This window comes from Schizophyllum commune (assembly GCF_000143185.2).
Source record: "Schizophyllum commune H4-8 unplaced genomic scaffold SCHCOscaffold_13, whole genome shotgun sequence".
Lineage (NCBI taxonomy): Eukaryota > Fungi > Basidiomycota > Agaricomycetes > Agaricales > Schizophyllaceae > Schizophyllum > Schizophyllum commune.
Genome location: NW_026089550.1, coordinates 1,098,777 through 1,113,423, shown reverse-complemented (window position 1 = coordinate 1,113,423; position 14,647 = coordinate 1,098,777). Strand labels below are relative to the sequence as shown.

The window sequence follows — 14,647 nt, the reverse complement described above, 5'->3', positions numbered from 1 at the left end:
CGCCTCGGGTTAGTGCTGCTAAGGATCCTCCTGCAACGACATTGAGAGCAGCGATACACATCAGGACAGGATGGTGGTCGTGAACAAGTTGAACTTTTGATAAATCAGTGAACCTCATCAAGCGACGTCAGCCCGGCCCGGACGAATAACCGATCCGGGTCGGGCGCCTATCGGGAGCAGGCGGCGCGACGGTAACACACCTTATTCCTTTACCACCATGAGCGAGGCTACGCCCCACACTATATTTCCAGAGGCCCACTGCATTCGCAAGGGTCTCTGCCCCGTGACGAAGCTCCGCCACCAAGAAGCGAACCCCATCGAGTCCCATTCCATCTACTTCGAGGTCCATGGCGATGCGGACGCGCTCGCGCGCGGCGAGTCGCACAAGCTCGTCTTCATCATGGGCTTGAACTCCTCGAGCTTTGCGTGGAAGCCGCAGGTGGAGTACTTTACAAGCACGCCCGAGTTGCGCGCTAAGTACACGGTGCTTGTCTTCGATAACCGGGGTGTGGGCAACTCGGGTACACCGAGGGGACCGTATACGTGCGTACGAAGTCGCGCGCTGAACGCATTTGACCCTCTAACATTATGTTAGCACATCAGGAATGGCGGCGGATGCTGTTGCGCTTCTTGACTATCTCGACTGGAAGAAGGAACGCGACTTGAACATCATTGGCGTCAGTCTGGGCGGAATGATATCTCAGGGTAGGTTTTTTCTCCTTCAACTTCTTATGGTGTGAAACCAATCATCATCCCAGAACTCGCATACCTTATACCTGACCGCATCTCATCTCTCCTGCTCGCTGTCACCACGCCTGGTAACCCGCATTGGTGGCAAAACATGGCACCAGTACGCCTTCTTTGATGACTACCTTATTATGCCTTTAGCTGACACGCGCGTTCCAGTGGTACGGCTTGAAGACCCTCGCGCGTCTCACGTTCACCCCGCCCGAGCAGCGCGCGCCGCTTGCTATGGACATGCTCTTCCCACAGGCGTGGCTGGACGAGCGCGACCCGGACGACCCGCAGGGCCGCACGAACCGGGAGGTGCAGATTGAGGTACGCGTCTGCTCGCGATGTGCTCATCTACCCTCGCTGCCTTCACCTCCGCTGCGAAGAACTCTGCTAACCCCCCATCCCAGGAATTCCACTTCCGCGTCAAGAACACGCGCCCGCAGCAGCTCATGGGCCACCTCTCGCAGATGCTCGCCGCGCTCTCGCATCACGTCGACGTCGTCCGGCTCTCCGAGATCGGCCGGCGCGTCGGCGCGCGCGGGGCGGGCTGGATCGGCGTCGTCTGTGGGGACGAGGATCATCTGGTGGCGACGTCCAATTCGCACAGGCTGGTGGCGGGTTTGAGGTCTACTGACGATGAGATTGCGGACTTTGAGGAGTGGGAGGGGACGGGGCATGGGATTCATGTGCAGAGGAGGAAGAAGTTTAGTGAGTTGATTGAGCGGGGGGTGAGGGAGGGTGTTGCGAGGAGGGCGGCGGCGTGAGGGAGGAGGAAAGGTGAAGGAGGTGGCCGGGTAATGAGGAAGTATGGACTTTCGCCTTCATGCTTCAAGCAAGTAGGCACGGTATCGGAACTTAGACATTAGATTTGTATGCAGCAGCTGTTTTGCCGTGAGCCAGGATACAGTAGCGCACCCGACTCGTATCACTTTTCAGAGTGCTTGATCAGAACTTGACGTGGAGTAGTAGTAAGGCAAACCCTTGCCCCATCCTGCTCTTGCAAAGATCACCGCACGCTCTGAGCCATCCCCAGCACCACGCAGGTCCCCAGTGAGCCCATCGTGACCGTCGTGGCGCCCTTGCATACCCGCTCCTTCCATCTTTCCGCGTCTTGAGGCCTCCATGATCGTCTCCTCCGCACACTACCGCTGCTCGTCCTCCCTCCCGTACTTTGAGCAGCGCCAAATCCCGCCTCTGCATCCTCCAGCGCCGCCACATCATACTCATCATACGGTGACGCATCGCCCAGCACCAGATCCAGCAACGAGCGCAGGAACTGCTCCCCGTCGAGCATCGGGAGCGGTAGCAGGTTGAAGAGGAAGAGGGAGAGGGTGGCGAGTTCGAGGTACCTGAGGAGAGGGGTGAGTAGGTAGGCCAGGTGTGCGGGTAGGGTAAATTCGGTGACGCGAATCGGCATTGCACGTGATGAGTGAGGATTGCCGGGGACATTACGCACTGCAACAAAGCCTCCACCGTGCTCGGCAAACCGAGAGGCAGAAAGAATAATCGGGGGCGCCAGGTGGAGGTTTGCACTGCGAGGTGAAATTAACGCAGGTCAGTAAGTGGGGACTTCACGGGTATATTTTATACGCATACCTGCCTCCCGCACCTCTTCCCGCTCGCCGTTCCAGATGACTATTTCTTCACTCGGGCCTGCCGCTGCCTGCATACATATTCGCACAAGGTGTGCCGCGTCGCTCGGCTGAGCGCATGTCGCCTCATCCGCGCAGGGCGCTGATGCGTCGCACCGCGGACTGCGAGGATTCCCAAGGAGGGGGACGGGGTTTAAGCATGCTTGCGCGCCGCCGCCGCCGCCCCACTCGACGAAGCAGGCGAGCGTCGACGGAACGCCGAAAAGGCTGGGATCGCAACAATCTGTTGGGGCGTCTGAAAAGGGGGGCAGTAATCTAACGGGCGAGTCCCTCCTACGAAAAAGTCACTGACCTGCGACGTGCCTTCGGGGCACGCACCATCCCATTGCGCCTTTGCTCGAGGACGGCGCGGTGAAGTACTCATCCCAGGCGGTCGCACTGTCAAGTTTGACGTCGTCAAGGTGGGTCAATATGGCTCCTCGCGGGATGTAGGCGTGCAAGTTTGAGCCCTGGATTACTAGGTCAGCACCGACGTCTAGTAAACTCTCATTTAGGTAAAAAAAAAAAAGGTAGATGCCAGAAGCAAAAAAGGAGAACGAAGAAAAAGAGGTCCTCACTTCATCAACCCCCACAACCACTCTGCCCAGCGCACTGATATCCTCGTACCCCGCCAATGTACCCGAAATCGGCGCAAGGACAGCAAACACCCCTATCCACCGCGCTGTCCATAAAGCGACGAAGTAGCACAAGTTGTGATAGGGTCCGCCAGCGATGATGTGTAGTCGAGCGCGGGCGCTGAGAGCCTCGATGGCGGAAGTGGGCAGGGCGACGAAGGCGGAGGGAAAGAGGACGAGGATGGAAAGGCCGGCGGAAGTTATGTGAATTTGCTCACTAGAGAAGCAAACGTGACCACGAAGTTCAGAATATGAAGGACAATGAGAAGAGGGGGGAAGGACGCACAGTGCAGAGGCAGCAGCGTGTCCCATTTCGTGCACGATCTGGCCGACGAGAACGGCGAGGAGCATGAGAGGCAGATGGCTCATGGGTACGGTGACACCTGGGATCTTAGGTTTGCAAGTCAAATAAGTGCCACGACAAGATCGTACAGTCTACGAACGAGGGGTCGGATACCGAAGCTGGAAGTTGCCGTTGAGCTAGACGGCTCGGGGGGTAGGGTGTCGCGCTTCGTCAGCGTATTATCAGGCGGGGGGAGACCAGATTTCGTGGTTGCAGAGAAGGTAGCAGAGAGCAAACCCCATGTGGTCCATAAAAGTAGGCCTAGAGCAGTTAGCACGCCCATGCAACAAGCGGCTGTACCCAAGTTATAAAAACCAGACAAGACTCGTCGTAGTCGAAGATTCTTCGAGGACCATTGCGCAAAGAGATCGTGGACGCTATTGAGGCGCGTCGTTTGCACACGGAGGTGTAGTCGGTCGACAGAAACAGTTATGTTCCCTGTCCTTCGTCTTCGGGGAGCAAAAGCTGGTAGCGTCGAACCCTCGCTGCGGGATAGATACAGCTGATTTGTCGCGTGTACCAAGATCCAAAAGGCGGTTATTCCAAGGAAGAGAGAGCCATATGACATATTCGCCGGCCAGCGGCAGGCGTGGTGGCGGTCAAAATCAAAGTACCAAGTCCGAAGGAGTCTTCTGCAAATCCGGACCGAATAAATAATGAACACGTGATCTTCAAAGCTGAGCACGTCGGCAGTGAGAAAGGCGCGCGCACCTTGGCTTCGTACTTTTCGAAGATGTGAGTCCTCGATTTACAGCGAAAAACATGTCTCCTGACATATTCCAGGGCGTCCGTGGCGATAGAGTCGCCGGAAATTGAGGCCGCGAGCCTGCACATCGCGGTCCCCTGGTACAATCACATATACGGCGTCCCCTTCCTCACCCTCTACCCCCTCCTCGCATATGCGTACTACGTCAAGTACGACGAGTGGATCATCAGCGAGGAGTGGACGTTTATCTACTGCGTCGCCCTCGGGACGACACACGCGCTCAGTTTTCTCTTCACGAAGTGGAGCGCGGCAGCAAGAGCGTGGATCACCACACGGCGGGCGCGCTCGGTCGAGGAGGCGGACTGCATCCGGATCATCCCCAAGCAGCATCGCGGCCACGGCGACATCGTCCCCCTGGAGAAGAAGAACGGCACGTACACGTTCAACTACCAGCGCGACACGTACACAGCCCTCTCCACGTCCCCCCTCACCTTCGGCCGGCTCCCGTACCCGAGCAGCGCGCACCCGCCCCTCTCGACCTTCCTCGCGCCCAAGGGGCTGAAGGAGCAGGACGTGCCCGGCCTCATGACGCTGTACGGCGGCAACGACTTTGACATCCCGATCCCCACGTTCAGCGAGCTCTTCGTCGAGCACGCCACCGCGCCCTTCTTCGTCTTCCAGATCTTCTGCGTCGCGCTGTGGTGCCTCGACGAGTACTGGTACTACTCCCTCTTCACGCTCTTCATGCTCGTCGTGTTCGAGTGCACGGTCGTCTGGCAGCGCGTGCGCACGCTCACCGAGTTTCGCACCATGAGCGTGCAGCCATTCCCAATCCAAGTGTATCGCGACGGGAAGTGGGTGGAGATGCAGACCGACAAGTTGCTCCCGGGCGACGTCGTTAGCATCGTACGCGGACAACACGAAACTACGGTTCCCGCAGACATCCTTCTCGTCAACGGCACCTGCATTGTTAACGAGGCCATGCTCTCGGGCGAGTCAACCCCCCTTCTCAAGGAATCTATCCAGCTTCTGGAGGCTCACGAGCCCCTCGACGTCGACGGCCAGCACAAGAATGAGGTCCTCTTTAGCGGTACCAAGGTCCTGCAAGCCTCGCCCTCCGTCCAGATCGCATCCCCGATCAAGACACCCGACGGCGGCTGTCTCGGCGTTGTCCTCCGCACCGGCTTCGGCACCGCGCAGGGCCAGCTTGTGCGCACCATGATCTTTTCGACGGAGCGCGTCTCGGCGAACAACCTCGAGAGCTTCCTCTTCATTGGCTTCCTGCTCATCTTCGCGATCTGCGCGAGTTGGTATGTTTGGGTGCATGGTGCGTGGGCTATCTTTTGCTCTCGACTACGGCACTCACTGCTTCCTGATAGGTCTCGAGCGTGGCATGCCCAAGGGCAAGCTGCTCCTCGACTGTGTACTCATCATCACGAGTGTCGTACCGCCTGAACTGCCCATGGAGTTGTCAATGGCGGTCAATGCATCCCTTGTCGCCCTGTCCAAATATGGTGCGTCCCAGCCGAGTCTTACCTCTCCAACCACTCATGTATCCTCCCAGCCATCTTCTGCACCGAGCCCTTCCGCATCCCCTTTGCCGGACGCGTGGACGTTTGCTGCTTCGACAAGACCGGCACGATCACCGCGGAGAACCTCGTCCTGGAGGGTGTCACATATACTGAGTTCGTGCATGGTTGTCGACAAGAAGGAAGTTCGAACTAACATCTTTGTCAACAGCAAGAACCTCATCAACGTGAAGGAGGCCCCTCGGGATACCGTTCTGTGTCTCGCCGCTGCGCACGCCATGGTCAGGCTTGATGACGGCACCGTCGTCGGAGACCCTATGGAGAAGACGACCTTAGAGAGCCTAGGATGGGTGGTAGACAAGGGCGACCAAGTGCACCCCGGCCCGGACTCAAAGTACGACCGTAAGGCGTCTCTGAGGATCCGCCGCCGCTTCCAGTTCTCCTCGGCGCTCAAGCGCATGTCGACGGTGTCTTCGCTGCCTGGTGGTGAGATTGTAGTCGCTGTCAAGGTACGATCTTGCGCTATACTGCTTGATGAATGCGAGCTGACGGTGATTGTAGGGCGCTCCTGAGACTATCAAGGGCATGCTGAAGAACGTACCCGAGGGGTACGACGAGACATACAAGTGGTACACTCGCAGGGGCAGCCGTGTCCTGGCGCTCGGCGTCAAGCTCAAGGAGGCGCTGACTGTGGAGAAGGTACGTGCCACTGTCTTGAGGATTCAGGAGGGCGCAGAACATACGTGCTAACTGCCGTCTCAGATCAACAAGCTTCCCCGCGAAATGGTCGAAAGCGAGCTTGACTTTGCTGGATTCATCATTTTCCACTGCCCCCTGAAGGAGGATGCGGTTGACACGCTGAAGATGCTGGCGGACTCGTCTCATCGGTGCATCATGATTACTGGCGACAACCCTTTGACTGCCGTACACGTCGCTCGCGACGTTGAGATCGTGGACCGCGAGGCGCTCATCTTGGACCTGAAGGAGAACCCAGCGAACGAGCGTGGTAAGCTTGCCTTCAGAAGACCCAGAACAATGCACAGTACTCATCAAGTGTCCAGATCTTATCTGGCATACCGTTGATGAAAGCAAGGTCATCCCGGTCAACCCCGACGAGCCCCTGGACACCTCCCTCTTCCAGCAGTACGACATCTGCGTCACCGGCGCCGCGCTCAAGCTCTACGAACCGACCCCCGCCTTCGAACTCCTCGTCCAGAACACCTGGGTCTACGCGCGCGTCTCGCCCGCGCAGAAGGAGCACATCCTCACCGCGCTCAAGTCCGCCGGCTACGTCACGCTCATGGCCGGCGACGGCACGAACGACGTCGGCGCGCTCAAGCAGGCGCACGTCGGGGTGGCGCTGCTCGACGGCACGGTGGAGGACCTGAAGAAGATCGCGGAGCGGCAGCGGCTCGAGCGGATCAAGCAGGTGTACGAGAGCCAGCTGAAGCTGTCGAGGCGGTTCAACCAGCCGGTGCCGCCGGTGCCGCCGGCGATTGCGCACCTGTACCCGGATGTGGCGGAGGCGCAGAGGCAGGCGGCGGCGGCGCAGCAGGTGGCGAGGCAGCAGAATCCGTTGCAGAAGGTGGGTTGTGGTCGCAGCAGGTCTGGGTGGGTTGGCTGATGGTGCGCGCAGTTCGACATGACGGCGATCACGGACAAGCTTGCGGACATGGACGAGGACGAGGCGCCGAAGATCAAGCTCGGCGACGCGTCTTGTGCTGCGCCGTTCACCTCGAAGTTGTCGAATGTCTCGTCTAGTATGTTGCTTCCCTGCAGCTGTCAAGGGTCCGAACTGATTATCCTGCAGTCGCGCACATCATCAGGCAAGGACGCAGCACACTCGTCGCGACCGTGCAGATGTACAAGATCCTTGCGTTGAACTGCCTCATCACGGCGTACAGCTTGAGTGTGCAGTACCTCGACGGCATCAAATTCGGCGATTACCAGGTCACGGTGACGGGTATGCTCATGTCGGTCTGCTTCTTGTGCATTTCGCGCGCAAAGGTGAGCAGTATGCTTGTCGTTAGTGATGTGGTGCTAACGAGACATGCAGCCCGTTGAGAAGCTCTCGCGCGAGCGGCCCCTCGGCAACATCTTCAACCTCTACGTCCTGTTGTCCGTCCTCTTGCAGTTCGCGCTGCATATCGGAACGCTAGTGTTCATCACGAACCTGTCGAGGGCTTATGAGGAGTGAGTGTTCTCCCAACATTCGTTTCTATTCAGCCATGCTAACATGGGTCCTCAGCCGCGGAGAGATCGACCTCGACGCCAAATTCGAGCCCAACCTGCTCAACACGGCCATCTACCTGCTCAGCTTGTCGCAGCAGGTGTCGACGTTTGCGATCAACTTCCAGGGCCGGCCCTTCCGTGAGGGTATTCGCGAGAACTCTGCTCTGTACTGGGGCCTCGTTGGCGCGAGCGCCGTCGCGTTCTCCGGTGCGACCGACTTCATGCCCGAGCTCAACCGCTGGCTGCAGATTGTGGAAATGACCGATGCTGTGAGTGGTCATGTATTCCCCTGTCGACTTTGAGCCCAACTGATCCCCCCTCATAGTTCAAGATCCGCCTGACGCTGTCCATGATCCTCGACTTTGGTGGCTGCTATGTGATCGAGAAGACGTGCAAGTTCCTGTTCGCGGACCTGGAGCCGAAGGAGATGGTCACCCGCGGGCGCGAGCGGCGCGAGGCGCGCCGCGCTGAGCAGGAGCGGCTAAAGCAGCTTGGGGAGGCGGAGGAGAAACTTGCCGCTGCAACTGGGGAGAAGCAAGCGAGCGCGACAGAGAAGAAGTCGCAATGATAGACTAATGTAGATGCGTGTTTATGCTGGGCGTCTCTGAGCCCGTGTAATTCAAGAGCTTGGTGAAGCTCCCCATTTCCAAACTCAAGAGAAGAGGTAGAGAACGCGCGCAAGTCGTATGTGATCTCAGGATGTCAGGGAAAGGTGCGCTTTTGAGGCGGTCGGAACTGGTTCTTGTTGTCTTGAAGACTTCGCTTGGAAGGTTGAGGACTCTCGCGATGCTGCTTTTGACCATAAATTGAATGTGTGCATGGTACAGTCATACAAGGCCTGCTGTGACCCGGTGCATATGCATAAGACCCGCCGCCAACGCCGGCATGCCGAAGGTGGTGAAAGAAGAGAAGGAGAGCGATCGACGTCTACTTCCTCTTCGTGGGCTCAATCTCGCGGACCTCAAGACCTGCACGAATGATCAGTATCCCCTCGACAGCAGGCAATGTGCGAGTACGCACCAGGGGGGAGTCCGAGCTTGAGCTTCTCCGCCTTCTCCGGGTCGTCCACCGTTAATGTGTAGAGATACCGTGAGCACCGGACCTTAAACTTCGTCTGCTGCTTCTGGCCCTTCTTGGGGACCGTCTTTTTTATGCGGGCCTCTGTGATCCATGTCAGATCGCGCGCTCTGAGTTCACAGTATAGCGACATACGCGTGGCATCCTTCCGCATAGCAATCTGGATGAACTGCTTGATGTCACGGATTTCCTTCGGCTAGAGACATGGAGGTCAGAGGGTCACACGCAGTACCAGCAGCAAGGGGGCGCACCATCTTGACGAGGAATCTTGGGGGTCGGCGGCGTCGATGAGCGGGGTGGGCGCCTCTCAAACTTTGGTGCCGAGGCTCGGCAGGACAAGTCACGTGCTTTCAACTGTACAGTCGATGGGCGTCGGCGTTCGGCAAAGTCCGAACACGGTTCAACTTGGGCTTGGTTCTAACCGTCAACTACGCATTTGCATCATGTTCACTAGTCATCTTCCGAAAAGTGCCCTCGCGTGCATACAAGAGCAAAATATATCGACTGGTATTCTAGCGCGACGGACCGCCAAGGTCCGCTCCCCACCATAGCTCAGGGATATTCCGCTATTCTCCATTCTTTCTGACTGGAGTTGTATTAACGGACATCCGTCTTGTATACTGGAGATCTGCACGACGCTCTTTCTTCGGACAAAGAAGCTCTAGCATGCCCAGCCCTCGAGATCAGGCGCCCATTCACTTATTCACTCCCTGGATCTGCCCCGACGCGCTTACCTTCTCTGAGTTTCTCCGATGCTTTCTTCTCGATGTAAATCATTGCCGTTCACAGAGCGCTACTCTTCTTATAACGGAGAGGCTGTCACAATGCGTACAACCATCGCTTTGCCTTCTCTGTTCCGCCTACATACGCCATGCTGCTTGCCTCGCTTGTCTTGACGTTTTTCTTCTTCGAGCGCGCACGCGCACAGTGCGCTGAGTTGCCGTCTACTCTGCCGGGAGTTGACGACTTGGATGCTTTGAACACACTCCCAGACCCTTTCACTTTCTACAACGGCACACCGCTATCCTCTGTCGATGACTGGGCGTGCAGACAGCAGGAAATCAAGCAGCTAGTCCAGCATTACTTCTACGGATACTTGCCAGATACATCTGATGAGGCAAGTAGCCCTTCCTAGCTCAGCCCCTGTACTACCCTCGCATACTCACACAGATCCGCCTCTTCAGACCGTCACCGCCAAGCTCTCCTCCGGCTGGCAGGGCCAAACCCTCGCCATTACCATTGCCTCCGGTAGCAAGTCCGCCTCCTTCAACGCCACGCTCACCCTCCCCTCCGGTGCCTCCGCCGACGCGCCCGTTCCCGCCATCATCACTCTCGGCGGCTTCGGGCCCTCCGCCACGGGCGCTGCCGCCGTGTCCTTCGACGCGGCGTCCGTCGCGTACGACGGGCCCCTCAAGACCGGCGCCTTCTGGGATTTGTATGAGGGCGACATCGGGGTGCTGGCGGCGTGGGGGTGGGGCTTCAGCAAGATCATCGACGCGCTGGAGGCGGCGGTACCGGAGGTGGATATTGAGAGGATCGCGGTGTCGGGGTGCAGCCGGTATGGGAAGGCGGCGCTGGCGGCGGGGTTCTTCGATGAGCGGGTGAGTGAGAGGGAAAGTCTTTTGACAGAGCAGACGAGGGAGACTGATGGGTGGTAGGTGACTCTCACGGTCCCTATGTCGAGCGGGCTCATGGGCATGGCCCCTTTCCGGTTCCAATACGAGGAGAGTAAGTGTTTATTGCCCGGTCTTAGAGCGAATAGCTCATCGATTACTTAAAATTATAGACGGAGCAAACGAGCAGCTCTCTGACATGGACGACACCTCGAGCTCGTGGCCTGACGACACGCTGGTCTCCTTCAGAAATGACCCAGCGCGTCTGCCCGTCGACTCCAACTTCATTACCGCGGGTGTAGCACCGGTATGATTTCCGGCCTTCGCATCCTCTTTCATTACCACTTATAGTTCTTCCTCCACAGCGTGCTCTGATCTGGGACGAAGGGACTACTGACTATTGGGTGCGTGCTGTTTGGCGTTTCTGCGCTCCAGCAGAGTGGATCCACAGCCTTCGCACGAACTAACGACCTCACCATGCTAGACCAACCCCGAGGGCACCGCCGCCGTCACCTTCCCCGCCACACTTGCCCTGTACGAATGGCTCGGCGCAGGCGACAACGTTGGCATCGCGTTGCGCAATAGTGGGCATTGCGATCCCAGTGGAAAGTGAGTGATCTCGGTCTCCGTTTGCTCTGCTGTCACTAAGTCTGGCTCGCTTGCCCAGCACCAACGTCGCCGACTTCATCAACAAGGTCTTCTTCGGGACCGAGACGGACCGGGACTACCACGATATCTCGCCCTTCACGGCGCACGAAGAGACGTTCCCTTTTGCCGCTCCTGAGTGAGCATTCGTCAGATACAGTGAAATGGGAGATACGGGTTTGGGTAAGCAGTATCTTCGTTGATGCTTCTATCGTCCTCGTAATGAACCTCGCTCTTAGGAATGGCGAGTATGGTAAATTTCGCGAAAGTGTGTGTACGTGGACATGCAAGGGTATATGGAACGATGTCTTGTCTGGAGCTGTCAAACTTGAACTGCAAATGAGCGGTCATGGGCAAACGCACGAGAGGATCGACCTGTGGCAGGCCGCGCCGAACGTTCACATTCAAGAGGTACACAAAGCCTTAATGACCTCGGGGGAACAGATTGAGTCAATCTTGGTCATTGCTCGTGCGCTTCTGTGGGAGGGTTCTGCACGTGTTCGACATGTACATAAAGCTTATCTCTGCAGACTACCAGCTCTTTTCGCTCTATCAGTCGCCATGCCCTTGTCCAGTGTACATGCTGGAGGGTCCTCCAGCGCGGTACTGACCAGCAAAGGTCACGTTGAATTTCAGAGCACGAGCAACGAGATGATCAAACCCGAGGGCAAGGCGGAGGCCATCGAACTCACCATTCGTGTGCCGCAGACGCCGTTCAGTCCGGCGGTGGGCACGGTGTCGGTCCCCGGAGGTGACACGGACCTGGGTAGGATGTCACGTACGACGACCACGGCCTCCCAAGTCAGTGTCGTATCCGAGCTCCCGCCCGTTGACCGAGGCTTCGGCGCCTGGTCCTTTGTGAGTTTGACAAATTAGCCATACTGGTCTCATTAGGTACTGCTTACAACTTGCCTTCGCAGCTCGCCGCCGCCTTCATGGTCGAAACGATCGTCTGGGGTTTCCCAACCGCATACGGAACGCTGCTTGAAGGTAAGCAAATGGAGGTTGTATATACGCCGGCATCACGTTGTATCGCGAACTAGTTGACGAACGATCTGCGCAGCATACCTCGCTGATCCTCAGTACAATTCTCAGCCCGGTGCAACCTCTCAACTGGCGCTTATCGGGCCGCTGATTTCTGGGGTTATGCATTGCTCGTGTACGTTCGAAGTACCCTGCTTTACTTTCGTTCGAGCCATGCTGGCGCCAGTCGCTCAAGTCTTACTGGACTGACACTATGTGTCAGCACCTCTGATTAATCCCATGTTGTACCGATACCCACGATGTGGGCGTCCTCTGTGTTGGGCTGGAATGGCGCTCTGCGCTGTCAGTCTCTTCGCGTCAAGCTACGCAAAGACGGTAGGCACTCGGTCGCGTATGTGAAATGATAGCGCTGCTTCACTAATATTTACTGCGATAGGTGCCACAGCTGCTTGCGCTTCAGGGCGTGATTTATTCGATCGGCGGATGTGCGTAAACATATGATTACATGCATCGCCCAGTTGACTGACTGGCCCGCACAGCGCTCTTCTACGCGCCCATCATCTTCTACATGTCCCAATGGTTTTTGGATAGGCGAGGCATTGCTAATGGTGTAATCTTTGCCGGTAATTCGCTGCACATTCTATGAGACCTCAACATACTGGAGACTGATGCAGTGGATTGTTTCTCCAGGAACCTCCGTCGGCGGCGTCGCCTTACCTCTCGCATTCCCGCCACTCATCGCCCGCTTCGGCATCCCGACCTCTCTGCGCATCTTCGCCGGGCTGACGCTCGCCATCCTGCTCCCCTTCCTCCCATTCGTCAAAGGCCGACTTCCCGAGACGCATACCCAGGTTCGCGGCCCGGAACCGCGGAACAGGAAGGAGTGGTGGAAGGAGGCTTCGTTTTTGCTCCTGCTTGCGACGAATATGCTGCATGCGTTTGGGTATTTCGTGCCGACGCTTTGGTTGCCGAGTGAGTATCGGGATGCTGTGGACTGATGATGTGTATCTGATGAGATTGTTGTCGACAGCTTTTGCGAGCGCGCTCGACCTTAGTGCGAGCAAGTCGTCGCTCACTTTGGCGCTGCTGAATGGTATGCCTGATTCTACTATTTTTCGCAACCGCAAAACCCTCGCTTTCTAATCACACCGCACCTCACTCAGGCGCCGCCACCTTCGGACGTCTCGCGACCGGTCTCCTCTCCGACCGCTTCGAGCCTTGGGGTATCGCCGTTGGCATGCTCGCACTGACCGCGGCTGCCTCTTTTATTTTCTGGGGTGTCCTGTCGCACACTTTCCCCGGCCTCATCATGTTCAGCGTGCTTTTTGGTATCATCTCGTCGGGGTGGACGACGCTGTGGACGGGTTTTGTAAGGCCTATCGCAAGTGCGTATCCCCTGCAGAGACTTCGTTCTTTCTCTAGTTTTCTTCTCGCCCTATCTTTTCAATATATCCACGACAGATCAACTAATGCGCCAACCCTAGAGGACGACCCGAACCTAGCGACGACGCTCTTTGGATGGCTCCTGCTCACGCGAGGAGTTGCTAACGTCCTATCCACGCCGATTTCGACGGCGCTTGAGACGCCAGGGACTACATCCAGCAGTGGCAATACAATTACCCTGGGCTTCCAGGTCGCAGGCGGGCGGTTTGAGAAGATGATTGTGTTCACGGGGGCGTGCTTCGTTGGTGCGGTAGTCGTGGTGAGTCTGGGATGGGGACTGGAGGTGAGGAAGCGGCTGCGGGGGACGGGGTCTGGAATGGAGTTTTAGTAGAGCTCGAGTGCTAGCTACGATCCTGGTGTTTGGGCGGGAAGACATGAGGTGAGCAGTATTATCGACTTGCTTGGTGTTCTCGTCATGCTAAGCACGCCGCGTAGAAGAGTATACAATCTTGTGGAGACATCCAGGCTTTAACATTGCGTGAATAGCCACAGGCGATTTCTTGAACCGTCGAGGTCATTAGTGAGTACGATCCACTTGCACGTCGGGTACCCTTTGAAGAGATGAAAAAAATGGCGGGCGCAGTCGAAGCCGTTATCAGTACCGACCTTGAAGGGAATCGAAGCTGAGATGGGTGTAGAACCTGACGGACAGGCTGTTTTCGACGTTGTTCAGGAGATATAATATGGTCGCCAAGCCGCACGTACTTATGTGCCGAGACTGAGCAGATTCGGAGCTATCCATCCTCCGAGACGTATCATTGGCGGCCAAGAAGCAGTATGATTTTTGAGGTGTAGGCATGGTCCACTCGTGGAGCGACGAGGTTGAAAGTGGCATCCAGACTCGCCTTGCAACTTCAGAGTGCTGCTGGGCGCTGGCGAAGAGAGCAGGATCTCGCGACCAGGATGATACTCCAGACTTCCTGGGACCTTCGCCCAGAAGACAGGGAATAATGTCCAAGTCCAGCGAATATTTCCTGCTTTCATGCCGCCTTTTGGACTCCTTTCGGAAGCTTTCATGCCCAGTAAATCCTTTGTGCCTGGCTAAGGTCGAATTCAGGGCCGAGACAGAGTTGA

The 14,647-nt window shown here is 57.1% G+C and overlaps 6 protein-coding genes across 6 annotated transcripts; 4 read left to right on the top strand and 2 right to left on the bottom strand.

Annotated features, from left to right (window-relative positions):
• Positions 1-217: 217 nt before the first annotated feature.
• On the top strand, positions 218-1,530 carry SCHCODRAFT_02592175 (alpha/beta-hydrolase; the record flags this gene model as incomplete). Its single annotated transcript, XM_003025931.3, has 5 exons — positions 218-543; positions 596-705; positions 759-850; positions 907-1,059; positions 1,143-1,530. The coding sequence occupies 5 exons, from the start codon at positions 218-220 to the stop codon at positions 1,497-1,499; spliced, it is 1,038 nt and encodes a 345-aa protein (XP_003025977.1). The 3' UTR covers positions 1,500-1,530.
• Positions 1,531-1,741: 211 nt separating this feature from the next.
• Positions 1,742-3,912, bottom strand: SCHCODRAFT_02517320 (uncharacterized protein; the record flags this gene model as incomplete). The annotated part of the gene is made up of 7 exons (XM_050343371.1): positions 1,742-2,084; positions 2,192-2,267; positions 2,332-2,622; positions 2,680-2,836; positions 2,945-3,218; positions 3,288-3,391; positions 3,445-3,912. The coding sequence occupies 7 exons, from the start codon at positions 3,910-3,912 to the stop codon at positions 1,742-1,744; spliced, it is 1,713 nt and encodes a 570-aa protein (XP_050197753.1).
• Positions 3,913-4,055: 143 nt separating this feature from the next.
• SCHCODRAFT_02642427 (uncharacterized protein) lies at positions 4,056-8,463 on the top strand. Its single transcript, XM_003025932.2, has 13 exons — positions 4,056-4,079; positions 4,128-5,377; positions 5,430-5,564; positions 5,615-5,735; positions 5,791-6,088; positions 6,141-6,278; positions 6,342-6,585; positions 6,641-7,164; positions 7,216-7,339; positions 7,390-7,586; positions 7,636-7,772; positions 7,828-8,080; positions 8,137-8,463. Coding segments are annotated over exons 1-13 (3,666 nt in total). The 5' UTR covers positions 4,056-4,077; the 3' UTR covers positions 8,380-8,463.
• Positions 8,464-8,582: 119 nt separating this feature from the next.
• SCHCODRAFT_02642422 (60S ribosomal protein L38) lies at positions 8,583-9,211 on the bottom strand. The gene is made up of 4 exons (XM_003026016.3): positions 9,140-9,211; positions 9,024-9,084; positions 8,832-8,972; positions 8,583-8,779 (listed from the first exon to the last, which is right to left on the bottom strand). The coding sequence occupies exons 1-4, from the start codon at positions 9,140-9,142 to the stop codon at positions 8,739-8,741; spliced, it is 246 nt and encodes an 81-aa protein (XP_003026062.1). The 5' UTR covers positions 9,143-9,211; the 3' UTR covers positions 8,583-8,738.
• A 548-nt stretch (positions 9,212-9,759) lies between these two features.
• On the top strand, positions 9,760-11,289 carry SCHCODRAFT_02517462 (carbohydrate esterase family 15 protein; the record flags this gene model as incomplete). The annotated part of the gene is made up of 7 exons (XM_003025933.2): positions 9,760-10,009; positions 10,059-10,489; positions 10,547-10,616; positions 10,675-10,808; positions 10,867-10,905; positions 10,986-11,110; positions 11,169-11,289. 7 exons carry the CDS (start codon positions 9,760-9,762, stop codon positions 11,287-11,289), a joined length of 1,170 nt encoding a protein of 389 aa, XP_003025979.2.
• A 387-nt stretch (positions 11,290-11,676) lies between these two features.
• On the top strand, positions 11,677-13,940 carry SCHCODRAFT_02642413 (MFS general substrate transporter). The gene is made up of 10 exons (XM_050346274.1): positions 11,677-12,004; positions 12,067-12,136; positions 12,210-12,305; positions 12,393-12,505; positions 12,567-12,615; positions 12,670-12,753; positions 12,821-13,102; positions 13,161-13,223; positions 13,294-13,515; positions 13,615-13,940. The coding sequence occupies exons 1-10, from the start codon at positions 11,798-11,800 to the stop codon at positions 13,899-13,901; spliced, it is 1,473 nt and encodes a 490-aa protein (XP_050197752.1). The 5' UTR covers positions 11,677-11,797; the 3' UTR covers positions 13,902-13,940.
• Positions 13,941-14,647: the final 707 nt, after the last annotated feature.

What these genes read in the sequence shown, in the direction of transcription:
- SCHCODRAFT_02642427 (XM_003025932.2), top strand. An exon ending in TGTCGCCCTGTCCAAATATG is followed by an intron (nt 5,565 to 5,614) that starts GTGCGTCCCAGC and finishes GTATCCTCCCAG; the next exon opens with CCATCTTCTGCACCGAGCCC. An exon ending in AGATTGTAGTCGCTGTCAAG is followed by an intron (nt 6,089 to 6,140) that starts GTACGATCTTGC and finishes CGGTGATTGTAG; the next exon opens with GGCGCTCCTGAGACTATCAA.
- SCHCODRAFT_02642422 (XM_003026016.3), bottom strand. An exon ending in TATGCGGAAGGATGCCACGC is followed by an intron (nt 8,973 to 9,023) that starts GTATGTCGCTAT and finishes CATGGATCACAG; the next exon opens with AGGCCCGCATAAAAAAGACG. An exon ending in CAAGCTCGGACTCCCCCCTG is followed by an intron (nt 8,780 to 8,831) that starts GTGCGTACTCGC and finishes TCATTCGTGCAG; the next exon opens with GTCTTGAGGTCCGCGAGATT.
- SCHCODRAFT_02642413 (XM_050346274.1), top strand. Translation starts at nt 11,798, where the DNA reads ATGATCAAACCCGAGGGCAAGGCGGAGGCCATCGAACTCACCATTCGT. An exon ending in GCTTCGGCGCCTGGTCCTTT is followed by an intron (nt 12,005 to 12,066) that starts GTGAGTTTGACA and finishes TTGCCTTCGCAG; the next exon opens with CTCGCCGCCGCCTTCATGGT. An exon ending in CACTTTGGCGCTGCTGAATG is followed by an intron (nt 13,224 to 13,293) that starts GTATGCCTGATT and finishes CACCTCACTCAG; the next exon opens with GCGCCGCCACCTTCGGACGT.